Source organism: Carassius carassius, chromosome 1 (genome assembly GCF_963082965.1).
Source record: "Carassius carassius chromosome 1, fCarCar2.1, whole genome shotgun sequence".
NCBI classification, from domain to species: domain Eukaryota; kingdom Metazoa; phylum Chordata; class Actinopteri; order Cypriniformes; family Cyprinidae; genus Carassius; species Carassius carassius.
The window spans coordinates 28213390-28227909 of record NC_081755.1 but is presented as its reverse complement, the minus strand read 5'-3'; the positions used below and the strand labels follow the sequence as shown (position 1 = coordinate 28227909).

Below are 14520 nucleotides of genomic sequence, written 5' to 3'. Positions count from 1 at the left end.
GAGAAAGTATGCCCAGATTTCACACCATGAACAACAGACTCACAGATGCACTTTGTCTGTCTCTCTTCAAAAAAATTAAAAATGGCTTGCTGATGATACATTAAAGAGAAAAATATCTGTTTTCTATTACAATATATTTTAAAATGTAATTTATTCTCCATCACATGATCCTTCAGCGATCCTTCTAATAGGCTGATCTGTTGCTCAAGAATCATTTTATTATTATCAATGTTGTGCTGCTTAATATTTTTGTGTAAACAATGAAACCGTTTTTCAAGATTTTCTTTGATAAATAGAAGAAAAGTTCAAAAGAAACAGCATTTATTTGAAATAAAAATCTGTTGTAACATTTTAAATGTCTTTACTCTCACTTTTGATCAATTTAAAGGGTTAGTTCACCCAAAAATGAAAATGATGTCATTAATGTTGAAGCATCGAAAATACTTTTTGATCCAAACATAAAAAAAATTATGACTTTATTCAGCATTGTCTTCTCTTCTGTGTCTGTTGTGAGTGCGTTCACAACACTGCAGTGACGCTGCTGACGTGTTTTCTGGTGCGCCCAATAACAAAGAAAACACGTCAGCAGCGTCACTGCAGTGTTGTGAACGCACCCACAACAGACACGGAATTTTCGATGCTTCAAAAAATTCTAACTGACTCTCTGATGTCACATGGACTACTTTGATGATGTTTTTCTTACCTTTCTGGACATGGACAGTATACCGTACACACAGTTTCAATGGAGGGACTGAGAGCTCTCAGACTAAATCTAAAATATCTTAAACTGTGTTTTCCGAAGATGAACGGAGGTCTCACTGGTTTGAAATGACATGAGGGTGAGTTATTAATGACATAATTTTCATTTTTTGGTGAACTATCCCTTTAATGCTTCCTTGCCAAATAAAAGAATCTTACAGATGCAAAACTTTTGAATGGTAGTGCATATCAGAGGTGGAAAGTAACGAATTACATTTACTCGCGTTACTGTAATTGAGTAGCTTTTTTGTGTACTAATACTTTTTAAAGTATTTTTTTAAATCTGTAATTTTACTTTTACTTAAGTATATTTTGTTTAAAGTATTGTACTTCGCTACATTTTAAAACACATTAATTACTGAGTAAAAAAAAAAAAAAAAAAAAAAAAAATCGCTCCCTGGAAACTACGTCAGTAAATAATGGGCAGGAGGGCAAACTGGCGCTAAAATCACAAGAAAGATGCAGACGGTCAAAACAGGCGTTAGTGGCGCAGACACCGCTGAAAACGAAACCCCGTCATATTCTGAAGTTGAACTCAAGGAAATGAAGTGAACCCCTGGCCATATGTATGCTCTATTATGCAGTGTAAGCTGTACTTGCTTAGGAAGACCAAACTAGCAGCTTATAAAATCTCGACAAGACATCAACCCTTCGCAAGAATGTAGAGGTAAGCTAAATAATTGCATCGTTGCATTGGTGGTTAAAATGAAGCTTTGACATTTTAGCAAGAGGTTTTGCACAAATTAGCCAAAAAGACAGTGGTGAGGAGTGTGCTATATATATCATCTGCGATAATATCATATTTTTTGTTTTAATGATGTGCGCGCTTATAGTGCGTTCTTTCACTGTGTGATTCAGTCTCCTAAAATGCATTTAGAATCATAGGCGCCGATACCGTGGAGCACCCACGGAAAATACCGAGCACCCACGGAAAAAATGAGCACCCACGTGTGCCAGTGCCAGACTGCCAGTAGGCTACATTTATTTAAAATTAAACATTGCAGTTGGCGCTATGAAGCGTCTGCCACACTGTGATTGGTTATGTTGTTGTCAGTGACAGAGACATAACCAGTCGCATGCATGTTCCATATCCTATCCACCAATCACAGCGTCTCTGAAAACGTCCCATCCCCCACTATACAGTGCCGTGCGAGTATGTAATCATTTAATGCTTTCCGTAATCACTAATCATTAATCAGACTAAAATGGACAGATTTGTTATAAAAAAAGCCAAACCTATTAATATTGATATATCGACATTATTTTACTGGATCTAGTGGCTTTGGCTTTTTGTGAATAAACGTCCAGTATTTTTTCTCTTTCAAAGTTTTGTCTGTCATGTTCTTCCACCTCATTTCATACCCAGCAGTACGTTAATATGTAAATGTTACGGTACATTCCCTAGACTCCTTAAAGTTCGTAACAGGGTTTAAATGGGAACATTTTTCTGCTCAAGTATAGGCCTATATACGGTTTAAAAGAGGAAAAACTAATGGACACAAAAGTAGCCTACTTTTGGACAGAATACAAGTTCTTTGTTAAATACATAAAATAAAAAAATATTTTTTTAGCCTATATGAATAATGGATTCGAAACCTCAAAGAAAAGCCATGCCACTATCAAAAGAAACCTCGAAACATAAATGAGGTAGACATTCCCAGAAACTCATTATTTTAGTCGCAACAATCGGTTAATGGAAACGCTGTCCTTTCGCAATAGTCTTTTAATCAATATTTACAAAACATTAATTTCCCAAGAAGCTGAACGCATTAGCGGTTACTTGTCAGTTAAACTTTTCATCTCCAATCCTGTTTGTATTTTTGAGAAGTGACGCTGTTGTGTGTGTTTGTATCGGCCGCTGTCCATTAGCCTAAGGTTCTGAAATGCAATATTTTTTTAATAGCCTAGTCTATTTTTTTATTTTTTAAATGGCTTGCGCCCTTGAGCACCCACGGAGAAAAACATAAATCGGCGCCTATGTTTAGAATGATCACAAAATTGAAGATATAGGGGCAGAAAATTCACATATTTATATAATTTCATACATTAAATCAAAATCACACAAAGAATGCCGTCTTTTCCTCCAAAAATCATCATGAATATATACATACATACATATATATATAACAGTTCAGTAAACAAGTTAATTAAGAGACTTGCGTTTTAGACACCATATTGCCTTTTTTAGCTCTATTTCTAAAACAGAAAATAATTCCAAACACAGCCACCAAAGCACAGTTTTGCGTCTCTGAGCAACGTGACATGTTTCGTTCCTGAATGAATCAACCGTTTAAATGATTCGGTTCAATCGCAATGACTCACTTATTAACAGTGACTTGCTGACACATACTGGCCATTTTAATATCACATTTAAAGTATCTTTTGATTTTTTTAAATAATTAATTTCTTATAATTTCAAATGAGTATTCAACATTTTATGTTTTGTATATCAAAACATTATTCATGCATTTGTAACTGCAGGTTAAATGCATTCTTGTCCTGCACTAGTGTAATACATCTAAATGCCACTTCCAATGAATCTTCTGCATTTCCTCTGCATTAAAAGATGAGTTTGTTGATACTGATTTGCCTGGTAACAGCCCAAATGTTTTATTATTCTAAATAACTGATTCCTTTAATTAAAAACAACTAGTTTGAGATTAATAGACCTATACCAGGGGTGTCAAACTCAGTTCCTGGAGGGCCGTAGCCCTGCAGAGTTTAGTTCTAACCCTGCTCCAGCACACATATCATGTAGTTTTCAAATAAACCTAAATGATTAGATTAGCTGGATCAGGTGTGTTTAATTAGGGTTATATCTAAACTGTGCAGGACTGTGGCCCTCCAGGAACTGAGTTTGACACCCTTGGTCTGTCCCATTTTTGACTCCCTCCCACTGTTAAAATGTAACTAAGTAATTTTTACTCTGAGTAAATTTTAAATGAGCTACTTTTTACTTTTACTTGAGTTGATTTTTAGACTGGTACTTTTACTTGTACTTAAGTAAAATTTCATTAATGTAATGGTACTTTTACTTGAGTAGAATATTTTTGTACTCTTTCCACCTCTGGTGCATATATAAAAATATTTTATAATTTAGAATATTTATAAGTTTTAAGTATAAGTATATTGCATGTAGTCTCTCTATGAGGTCACAGACTCTGTGTGCATGAAAATTTGAAAAGAATAAAAAAAATCAGTTTAAATTGAATTTGATGGAATACACTGTATGTCAGTTGCCTTTTTTATATATTCATGCACACACACACACACACACACACACACACACACACAAACCCACCCCCAATTATGCACAAATACACACTGACAGGACTCTGCTGCTGTTCAAGGTTAAGGTGTTATGTAACACTGACAAGTGAACACTTCCCTCTGGCAACTTTTGGGGGCCTGGTGACAGCAAAATGTAATTGTGGGCAACTTTTACCACTGAGTCACATACTGTATCCTTAACACACAGCATTTTAACCTGCACACTGACGGTGATAACAAGATCTGTAATATAGAGATCTCTCAAATATCAAATACATTTAATCATAGAAATCCATGACTAGACAAAGCGTCACGCACTCGCAGAGTGCATTTGATGTCTCCACTAAAGCGTATGTGTGAACTCCAGAGACCAGTGACCCAGACTCCCAGCATACTCTTATTCAGCATCTATGCGTGTGTCTTCCAAATGTCACTTTCATATGAACACTTTACCTACAATGAACATGAACAGAGACAGCGTAACAACACTGAAGTCAAACTCCATTATGCACAGAGCAGACAAGGTGGTACTCTGCACAAATTAGCTTAGCAGAAGCCTGCAAGAGGCAGCATTATCACACTATGAACTCCACAGCGAACTCACGTCAGATTCAGCCGAGGGCAGTTTCTCCAATACGCATATTCCTCCAGCCATTGTAATCTCCAAACCTCCAGACGACCAACCTGAGCCTTTCTCCCCAGATGAGACCAAAGGGAGAGCTGTCTATGGCCCAAATCCATTACCACACTGAAGAAAATCAATGATGCAGCATGGATTTGAGTGGACTGTTTATACCAGCAGTGCATTTATTCTCAGAACTAGAATTCTGATGAAAGTATAAATGGTAAAAACACAGAAGAGTGAACGCATAATTATACCAAACACACACAAAAATAAAACTATTAATAATAAATATATTTTGTTAATTGAAATAAAGCTGAAATAAAAGAAAACAAATAAATAATACATGAAAAATTAAACTAAAGACAAATTTAGCAACACTGCCTTGGTAACTAAATGAAATACAGTAAAATTACTGGAAATAAATAAAAATAAATGAAGACTTCATATGACCGAGCACCTGTGAATAGAAGACTCCAGATACAAAATTATGACATTTCCATAGCTTTAAGATGCACACAAAGTAAAAAAAAAAAGTTTCAACAGCGATAGATTTTTTTTTTTAGAGTGCTTAAACTCGCAGATAAATATTAGTGATAATGTCACTTTCTATATAGAATTTATTCACTGTTTGAATAATTGTGGAAACAGTCATTTTTATTAAATTGTAATCAGGTTAAATACAAATTCAGTCCCATTAAACATTTTTTTTTAGCCTACATGACACCCATGTCTGTTTCTTACCTAAAAAGACGGGTTTATGATGTAAATTTGGCTGCTTTTAGCCTAACCCTGGAGTTGGTTCATCCTCCACCTATGCAGTCTCTTATCAATGTCATAATTAAAGGCAGGGTAGGTAAAAATGTATAAACAACTTTCTTCCAAATTTGTTTCAACTTTCTATATATATCAATGCATAATTAAAATGTAAGTACTCTGATAAAAAGAGTATAAAAATCGACTCTAGAACGTTTAATCTGTATTAAACACAGCTCATTATTTCCTTTTGGGACGAAACATAGGATTGGCTTAGGCGACTGTCACTCTCTCGCAACCATGGCAACCACCCATTTGCCACACATGACCTGCCCAATTTGATTTGAGGAATTCAAGAGGCACGGATCCTAGGAATACCAAAACAATGGTAGAGAAACAGCAAGCAAAATTCACAGTACCGGCCTATGCAGTTAGTGAAGGCAAACCAGGCAAAAAAAGGAAGACAGTAACAGTACAAGAAAAGGCAATGAACAAAAAGTTTTTGGATAAACAAAGAAATAAAACGCGAGTTAATATTGGCGTGGCTTTCCAGCGATGGCGAGAACTGAGGGAACTCAAGGGGCTGAAAAGTGACTCCTTGATGGCTTTATTTCTGCTGGACAGGTAAATCTTTCTTTTTGTATTTTGATCATAAATATTTTTTTGTTTATTTTTTCATGAAGCATGTGTCATTAGTGTCACAGTGTCTGGGTTGTGTCCCTGGGTTTCCACTAGATGTCCCCCTTTCTCACGGTGTCTGTCACCTTATCACTTCCTGTTCCCTTATTTGGTCACCTTCCTCCTTGTTAGTAATTGATTGTTCCCCACCTGTCTCCTGTTCCCTCATTATCCTTCTGTGTATTTATACCCGGTCTGTCTGAGTCTGTGTCACGGAGTCCTTGTTTAATGTTGAAAGTTTATTCATGTCCGTCATCTTGCCTTGCCTTGCCTTGCCTTGTCTTTGTGTCTTGTTTATGTTTGGATTTGGATATTCTGGTTTTGACCCTGCCTGGACTGTTTACCCCTTTTGGATTACCCTTTAATAAATGACTTACCTGCGATTGGTTCCTTCTCCTGTGTTTTCTGTAACACCGATCGTGACAATTAGCACACATAGCTGCGTAATATAGCTAACATAACATTACTTAGCGAGCCGTAGTAGAGACGATAAATAATCTATAGGAGCCCAGAAGGGAGGGGGTGGAGTGAATGGAAATAATGAGCTGTCTTTAAAACAGTCGTGAGAGGTCTACAGACACTCGATTTTTATACTTTCTTTTTCAGAGTACTTACATTTTAATTATGTATTGATATATAAATAAAGTTTAAACAAATTTGGAAAAAAAGTTTTTTATACATTTTTTACCTACCCTGCCTTTAATGTCTGGTCGACACTAACTCAATTACAAAAACACTGGGTGTGCAATTAATAATAACTTCAGAAAATGTCAAATTTGTTAAAAAGCTGTGGCCTGACTTCACCTGTTGTTACCTAATATGACGAGGCGTTAAAGTTGCTACCGAAGCTAGATATTTTTCCATTTGTCAATGACATTTGCTCGGTTTAACAGCACCTGATTTGCTTAAACACTCCTGTGTTCACTCAACCAAACACACAACAACCCACACACAACCCTCTCCCTTTCACTTTCTCCCTTTTGCTGCATACTATAGATAAAAATCACCGCTATTCTCTGGGTGCCGATATAAACTCATAAGCAAGACGGTAAATTGGTTACTAACAGAAATGTCTTGGTTAGTATACAGGTTTTTTGAGCTGTGATTTAACAGAAGCATGACACATTTGTGACTGACACCTTAAGAGATTTATAGCCATTAATCAATATTCATGAAGGATGATGCATCTATTGCCTTCCTGATCAACCTCAACAGTCCTGTTCACACCAAGGACGATAACGATCAATTAATTAATTAATTATTATTCATGATTTTTGTTCATGATTGTTCACATTCATGATTTAGAAATTTCATAATTCTTGTCACCATTGTCAATATCAACTATGTCAATAAAAACTAATACTAGCCTAAATTAAAAAAAAAAAAAACTCAAAAAAACAACCAGTGAATAAATAAGAATAAGAAACTACTTACAAGCAATAGGACAAAAGGCTACAGTAGAACAAATAAATAAGAAATGCTACATGCATTGTTAAAGTACTCAAATGTATAAAAATGCTGGATATTCTTTACTGTGTAAATTAAATATATAGGCTATTTCTACTTATTAAAGTTAGAAAAGTGATTTAGTCAAGAGCAGTGAGAGATTTTCTCTCTTTTGTTGTTTGATTAACATGAATGACAGAAATCAGGAATATTAGACTGCTGTTAGGGCTGGACGATTAATCGAAAAATAATCAAAACCGAAATTCATAACCTCTAACCGACGTAATTTTCCCATGTCGGTTATTTCGGTTTTTTAATCCTGTTAACACTTCCCCCTTAAAAGCATACTAGCGCGTGTGTAGCCACATGACTCTGCTCTCCAGTCAGTGGCATAAAAGCAAAGCGGTCTGAGCGGTGAGCTTTGCGTCTTCACTAAACTTTGTCAGTTGTATTTGTTTTATGGTTTGGACATTCAAGCGATTAGATGAACGGATGTGTATTCTTATATTGAGCTACCATGTTCGCGCAGCTGCATTGTGGCACGAACACATATAAACAGTAACGTTAGCTATGAAGATCGCGCGCACAGAGGAACACATAAACTAGTTGTCAGCGCTGTCCTGTGATTTATCACTAAAGTAGCTTAGAATCTCAAAACTTATTATAGCATGTTTGTGTGCAGCGCATATGAAGCATCAAAAGCGCGTGCACAGAGAGCAGCGGTCGGCGGTCGCGCTGCGGGTTCCCGGTTTGTGTCCATTCTTGGACTGTTCTGTGTATTTTAACTGTAGAAAAGGTTGTTCCGAGTCGAAACTAAGATACAGAAAACTACATCAGTATATCATCATAAACGCAGCCGTTTTTGTCTTACGTGAACGTAAACAGATGAGAAAGAAAACACACATGTACAGTATTTTTGCTTAAAGAGACAACAGCCTAATAAACGCGCTGCCTGTCATTAATGTTAATCAAAGAACAAAAGAAAATCATTCACTGATCTTGACTGAATATATTTAATAACTTTACTTGATTCATCTTTTTTTATTTATAAAAAGAAAACAATGCAGTGTTTTTAAAGTTTTAATTACAGTTTCTGTATACCTGAAATTTAGTTTAGTTGTATTTATTTATGATATTGCTAACTGATTTGTTTGTTCCTTTCTTATTACTGACCTATCTTTTTACTTGTCTTTAACATTTTAATATTTGAAATTTATATAAATCTAGTTTATGTAAATCTAGTTATTTTTGCTCATGTTATTCAGCTGCAACAGAATGCTTTGTAAAAATAATAAAAAATAATTATATTGGATTTTTTTATCTTATTGGAATCGAAACTAGGAATCGATAAGAATCGGAATCGATAAAATTCAAACGATACCCAACCCTAGTAAGAAATGTTACGGACATAGATAAAATAACTGCTGATAGTCAATCATATTTACAGTACAAACCTTGTTAGTGAACTATGAGGGCAAAAAAAACAAAACCAAAAACCAAATAATCGTTCAATAATCGTAATCGAGGCAAAATGTTCAATTAATCGAGGTTTTGATTTTAGGCCATAATCGTCCAGCCCTAACTGCTGTCACTTTAAGAGCTGCCTGGATACTGTTACACATGTGTTTTCCTTCTCAGCTGTTTGCTTTCACTTAAGACCTACTGTGTTTACATGGATATTTGCAATTGGTATATTTGCAATTTTGCAATTGCAAAACCATTCAAAGCCTGTAAAGTATGCAAAAATAACTCCGTTCTGTACTCCAGCACTCTATGAGCACTGTCTTCACAAAATGAATTCTCTTTCCCTGCTGATTGCGCTTCAGTGGCTTTAAATCAGTTTTTAAACAGAAATGTTTAAAAACACATGCAAACTAAAACAATTTACATGACCATGGAGCACAGCAAAGTCTCATGTGCCTGTAACCGCGATAGAGATGACAATCCAAAATCTCTATCAGTTGACAAATTTCTGTTTAACCGTGTCTACCGGTATATCGCCCAGCCCTAGGGAAGTTCATCACATCTATAATAATAACAACACAGAAGAACGATATTTTCGGAACCGCTATCACATTTAAAATATGTTGAAATCAGAATGTAGGCATTTAAAGTGGCAGATGATAAAACAGCAGCACACTATAGAAAAAAATATAGTATGCCGGTGTGGACGCTACTATAGTTATTGGTGTGAACATTCCTTTAGTCAAGATAACTATATCCTCAAAGGTTATAGTAGCCTAATCCCAGTTTACTAGTAAGATCAAAGCAAAAGCCTTGGGCTTAAAAACACAAGAAGGCCAGGCTCAGAGCACAGGTGAGGTGAAGGAAAGCTGAAAGGCAAGACAGATTCTGTGCTCTGGATTGCTTTGGCCCTGGGCAGTTTGACTGGAGGATCTGTTGTAGCAAGTTTCACTAACAGGGTTGAGTTGCAGCAAGATGGTCACTTATTAACTATCTCAATAACAGATAACATGCTACACGAAGGAGTATTTCATGACACCTGCAAACACTCTCTGCAACCTATAATCATAGATGGAAAATAATCTGCAAATGAGGGACGAAATAGGTCTGACAGAGAGAATTGCATGACATTTCTGAGCAAAACTGCACAGTCAAACCAAGCCCCTGGCAGCTAGTCGATTTCTAACAACTGGGTAATGGAGATTCAAGTATAAGAAAGTTGATTCCCTATATAATGACACTTAAGATTCTCTTTAGTGGGTGTCTTGGGCAAATACTGATAGCTTGTTTACTTCCAGTCTGCTAAATCTTCTACACAAGCACCACAAATACACACCAAGTTTGAGTGCTCAGATGTCGGCACGTTGAGTGTTTTGCTGGTTTCTCTGTCATACCGGTCCTCTCGTGGGTGCCATGACACCCACACAGTCACACAGGAATTCACTAAAGTAAGGGAATGGGAGAGTAGCATGCTGTTTTGTGTCAGTTGCTAAGCAAATTGAATCAACTCAATGACAATTTTGACATTCGGCTCCTGGTTCATCTCAGACAGCAGCACTGACCCACACTGACACGGAGGAAAATATGACCCTGCTTTGAAACATTAGGGGTGACGTAGTTTTGTTGTATCTTGAGCTGTCCTCAAACTTTCTTAGTCTTTTCCTTTTTCCTCGTTCTATCTTTTCTTTAACCTAAGAACAATATTTTGCTTTATGACAGAATAAGTATTTAGTCAAAGTGCCAAACAGGGCTGTTCTTTGGGAACTCCACTTCATCATCTATTGTTGACTCTGGTACCAAGTGTCACCTGATCAATCGTATAGATATATTGACCCAAAGCCTTTCTTTTGTATTTCCAAGCATCCATTAAATTCAAACAATTGTGTAGTTCAGACTCTCTGTTCTCAAACAAATAACTTTTCCACTTAAAACACTACTTGACAGCTGTCCTTCCAAACGTCGAGGTGTTTAAGGTGCAAAGCATTGTCACCTGTGCTTTAACAGACATCAGTAAAATAATAAAACACATTATTATCCTGGACTGTGGCCAGAACGTGGGTCAAACAGTTACACTGATATACATTTGTACCCCTGCCTTCAAACAGAATGATGCAATTCTAATCTAAATGCTATAACTGGTCAGATGCCTACACAGCATCAACACACTAATTCTACATTTTGCCAAATTGGTGGCTAGTCAACAGTACTTGAAAGTGATGTTGTTTTTAACAATATAAAATAAAATTTAAAAATCATGTAAAAAATGTATAACTTTTCACAGCCATTCCTTTTAAGTGATTTTATGATTAGCTATAACTCCTAGATAAATATAGCTAAACTTGCATAAATAGAAATGGTACAAATAATCATTCAAACTACTTGGAAATATTCATAATGTATATTGTTTTATTTGCTGTAGCCTAATAATTATTTATTACGCAAAATAAACTGCAAAAAAAAAAAAATCTGCATATGTGTTATCTGATAATTAATCAAAGTAATTTCTATAGGTATGGCTGTAAAAATGTTGGCCAAGATCTTCATTGGGCACGAGATGAGAAATTCCATGTATCTAGAATACATCTTGGTTTTGAGCCAACGTGTCCAAAACAGGGGAACACACGCGAAACAGAAACGGGAGAGCAATGTTACATCTTTTAGGGTTTGCAGAGCAGTGGAGGGCTGCACGGGCATTTGCATCGCTGCAGAGCTCTGGAAGTCCTCAGTCAATAACAAAGTGATGACACTCACTCACCTTCATAATACCGCAAGGTGGATTCCCGGTGGCGGTGCACCTCTCTGCAGAGCTGTCGCGGTTCCGTGCGCCGACCCTCGGGCTGCTGTGCTCCCTGTACCGTCCGTTAGAGTACACCCCCTCGGCCCCATACCCCGGGTGTACAGCCGCCGACACGTGCAGGTATGTCTGGTAGGTTCCGCTGAGGCTCAGCGCCGCCGCCGCCGTCGCGTCCCGGGTCGGAGTGGTCTCTTCGGAGCCGGGCTCATATAAGGGTCCCGCCACGGATTCAGAAGACTGCGACTCAGCCATCGCGCGCTCTGCCTTTAGCTACGCCAAAAAACTCACCATCGAAGTGAGTGCGCCTGCGATTTCAATAGCCCAAGGCGAGACAAACAGCCATCGGAGTGCCGTGCGTCCGACTGAAACCGTAAAATCCATGAACGGGGAAGACACCGCACGTTCTCTGCCAGCCGAGGAGGGGAATAGATTGTGCGGGCGGAGAGATTCAAACTCCCCTCTCCTCTCCTCTCCTCTCCTCCCTCTCTCTCTCCCCTCTTCGCCACTAGGAGAAAATAAAGCGCACAGATGGTGCTCGCGCCGTGCTCTGTCGGTGGGCGTCCGTAACTACCGAGATATACAGTGTTATGTGGGCCAATTAGCCTCGTTCTGCCTCTTGATTGCCAGACGCCCTGTAAGCAGTGATGGAGGGATTGTCAGTACGCGTTCAGTCATTTCGGTTCTGTCCCTCCAGCATCTCTCTCACGCGTGACCTGTCAAGATGACTGAGGATGGTTGTGACTGGTTTAAAGGCACATTTGTAGAGTCAGGTCGTGCCACTTTATTCGCAAACTATCCCATCTCACTTAAACGGAACCGCAAAGCCATAAACACGAGCAGATTTACATAAACATGCTACTCTTCAAGCATGCCTGCAAAAGAGTGATAAACAAACACAATGCCTCTGCCTGGGGAGTAGGCTTTACACATTAGTAGGCTACACCATGAAATTATCCAGTAATTGCCACTTTTAAAGAGGCAGCCAGAGATGTTTTGGATTTTAAAGAAATGCCTAATTGCAAGGGATCACAAAGGACTACATAAAGTGTAGTATAACTATAATTATAAAACTGTAAATTTATCACGGCATTGTTAAGTCAATGACAGTTTGTGAAGTTTCAGGCACAGAAACAGGACAATTGTATTGCACTTTCAAAGTTCACATTTAATGGCATCTCATCTATAATTTCTCTATTTATTAACTTTTTTCTCTCTTTTTCCTAGTAAAAATCTGTAAGGGGTAGCCTATACACACACACACACACACACACACACATATATACACACACACACACACACACACACACACACACACACACACGCACACACATCCATAACAATTTTAAATATATTGCACTATAAAAAAATATCCTAAGTGGCCTAGAGGGTGCACGGGGTCATCACAAGGACAAAACACTGTTAGTGTAGTGCATATGACACTAAAGAATAATGCAATAAGCATAAAATTAGAAATAAGAAAATGTAACACAAAACAGCTTTACTGATTTCACATTTCTGTAAATTTCACATTGTTTTAGAGTAAAATAATGAGATGTCAAATCTTTCAATTTTTACCATATAAGGTAACTTACAATTTACCAATTATAAAGTATTACTCTTGCATTTACAGTGCTGATATTTTAGTCTTGAGTGAATTTGAAGATAAAGAGTTCATAGGGATTTTTTTTGTTGCAGACATCTTAGATTTTGTGACACGTTTTTTTTTTTTTCTTCAGTATTTATTCTTGTATATATGCTGATATATGCATTATATATTGATTAATTCTCAGGACCCTGTAACACTGTGGACTTTCATTTGACATACACAAAGTTAAGCATATTCTCTGTCCTCTAACCCTGAACCTGATTTCACACAAACCTTTCTGCATTTCTACATTTCATAAAAAAAAGTGCCCCTATTATGGATTTTTGAAAATGACCTTTCATGCAGTGTGTAACAGCTCTAGTTGAATGAAAACATCCTGCAAAGTTTTAAATCTGAAAGTGCACCGTGTATAAATTATTGTCTCTCATAAGAAAGAGTCGACTCTCAATCATTGAAACGTGTCGTTTTTAAAATGAATCCCAAGCCGTTTAGTGTAGATGTCAACATGAAACATTAGCATACTGCCGCACACTTGTGGGTCTTTTCACGTTGATCCGAATGAAAATGCTAATTCATTTTTTGCTAATAGATGCCACTTTTGGAGCAGTAAAAATAGCGTTTTCCCCGGTAACACTGTACACAAAGCAGCACTGCGCTCACAAACACTGCTTTATCAGGCATTACAGGCTCATGATGAAATGAAAATGAGACCAATCAGACCAAATCATCGCAGATTACCATCATGCAAAAGAGGGGTTTGGAAAAAATGAATCATTGAGCAAATCGTTTGGGAGTCCTTGAGCAAGTAAGGTAAAGGTAAATGCCTATTATAAGACAATGAAATAGTTTTTTGACCTTGCATGCATGTCAACCTGTGGGTGGGGAAAATATGAACCTTTCAGTAACTATAATAGGGGCACTTTAATGAAAATCCCAGACCCAACACACTTCTGCACACACTGCAACTGCAACTGTATGCTCACAGACAAAAACAAAAACAAAAAAGGACAGACAGAAAGAGGGGAAATATTATACTGTCAGTTGTATCCTCCAGAAAAGCCAAATCACATTAGCTGGTGATGGCATGATAAAAATCATATGCAGCTATTACAGCATGATTCATCA

The 14520-nt window shown here is 37.3% G+C and overlaps 1 protein-coding gene across 1 annotated transcript in view; it reads right to left on the bottom strand.

The window, feature by feature from the left end:
- plcl5 (phospholipase C like 5) overlaps positions 1-12448 on the bottom strand; it is an 83692-nt gene extending 71244 nt beyond the window's left edge. Inside the window, exon 1 of the mRNA XM_059554698.1 lies at positions 11751-12448. Within this exon, the coding sequence (XP_059410681.1) occupies positions 11751-12041 (291 nt within the window). The 5' untranslated portion in view covers positions 12042-12448. The remainder of the gene's footprint in view (positions 1-11750) is intronic.
- Positions 12449-14520: the final 2072 nt, after the last annotated feature.